The sequence below is a fragment of the Triticum aestivum genome, unplaced genomic scaffold, assembly GCF_018294505.1.
Source record: "Triticum aestivum cultivar Chinese Spring unplaced genomic scaffold, IWGSC CS RefSeq v2.1 scaffold88504, whole genome shotgun sequence".
Taxonomy (NCBI): Eukaryota; Viridiplantae; Streptophyta; class Magnoliopsida; order Poales; family Poaceae; genus Triticum; species Triticum aestivum.
The window spans coordinates 1-991 of NW_025244931.1; the positions used below are offsets into that span (position 1 = coordinate 1).

Here is a 991-nt window from a genome sequence, read left to right on the forward strand (position 1 = left end):
AGAACCTATGACATTATCATCAGTCCCTGTATCATCAAGTTCATGCATAAAATCAACCAACTCGTCAAGATTACATGGGCTTTCTCCAAGAGAAATTTCAATCTTCCTTTTTACAGCAGGTCTTTCCTCCCCACCGGAAGAGATTGTTGCATTTGGACTAGGTTCCTCTGAGTTCCTATCAACCAAAATGTCAGTACCCTCCTTCCTTGCATTTAAACGTGTGCCTGATACTGTCACGCTTATAAGTGGCCGGGGATTGGAAGAGGAACTTGCAGCAACATCATTTGGATTATTTTTCCGCTTCTAAAAAAATAGCATAAATAATATCAGTTAGTAAATAGTGGTGTTGGCGCATAATAGTAAAAAAAAGGTATACGTATATATATTACCTGTTGCAACCAAGGTGGCGGGGCATTGTTATCCAAGTGGTAACCTCTTAAGATGTCCCTCCAATGATTCACTGTCGGCATTTCTCTCGCCTCAATAGCTGCAAGATATTCCTCTTGCCGTTCAGCAGACACCCTCTTTACTACGACAAGATCCCCTTCCAAAATCTTGCGAGAAAAAATATGTTTCTTCCCATTATTCACATATTTGGCAAGCCTTTCTTCATAGGAATATAGTGAGGCTGTTTCGGATTCGAGTGCAATAAATGCCACCAGTGTGCATAAGCAACACTAATGTCATCTATTATATATAAACTGCGCAATGGAGTATATGGTACTTGCTGATCCAATTTGAATTGTCGAGCCACCCGGTCGGGGTGATACGGCTCAACAATGCACAAGTCGTCATCATAATCGGACCTTCTCCACGGTAGCATCCCTCGATGGATGGAAATGGTGAATGCTTTTTGCAGCCAACGAGTGCTAGCCAAGTCAGAGAAATTTGAGGGGTACCACACAATACTCTTGTGTTTCTCGAAGAAATCGTGCGCCTTTTCAGGGCTAAAATCGTGTGGAATCCTAAACATAGTCCCCACCATAGATAA

At 42.1% G+C, this 991-nt stretch overlaps 1 protein-coding gene across 1 annotated transcript; it reads right to left on the minus strand.

The window, feature by feature from the left end:
• Positions 1-12: 12 nt before the first annotated feature.
• LOC123177065 (uncharacterized) lies at positions 13-580 on the minus strand (the record flags this gene model as incomplete). The annotated part of the gene is made up of 2 exons (XM_044591023.1): positions 390-580; positions 13-303 (listed from the first exon to the last, which is right to left on the minus strand). Coding segments are annotated over exons 1-2 (372 nt in total), but the record flags the coding sequence as incomplete, so codon positions are not given.
• Between the last annotated feature and the right edge of the window lie 411 nt (positions 581-991).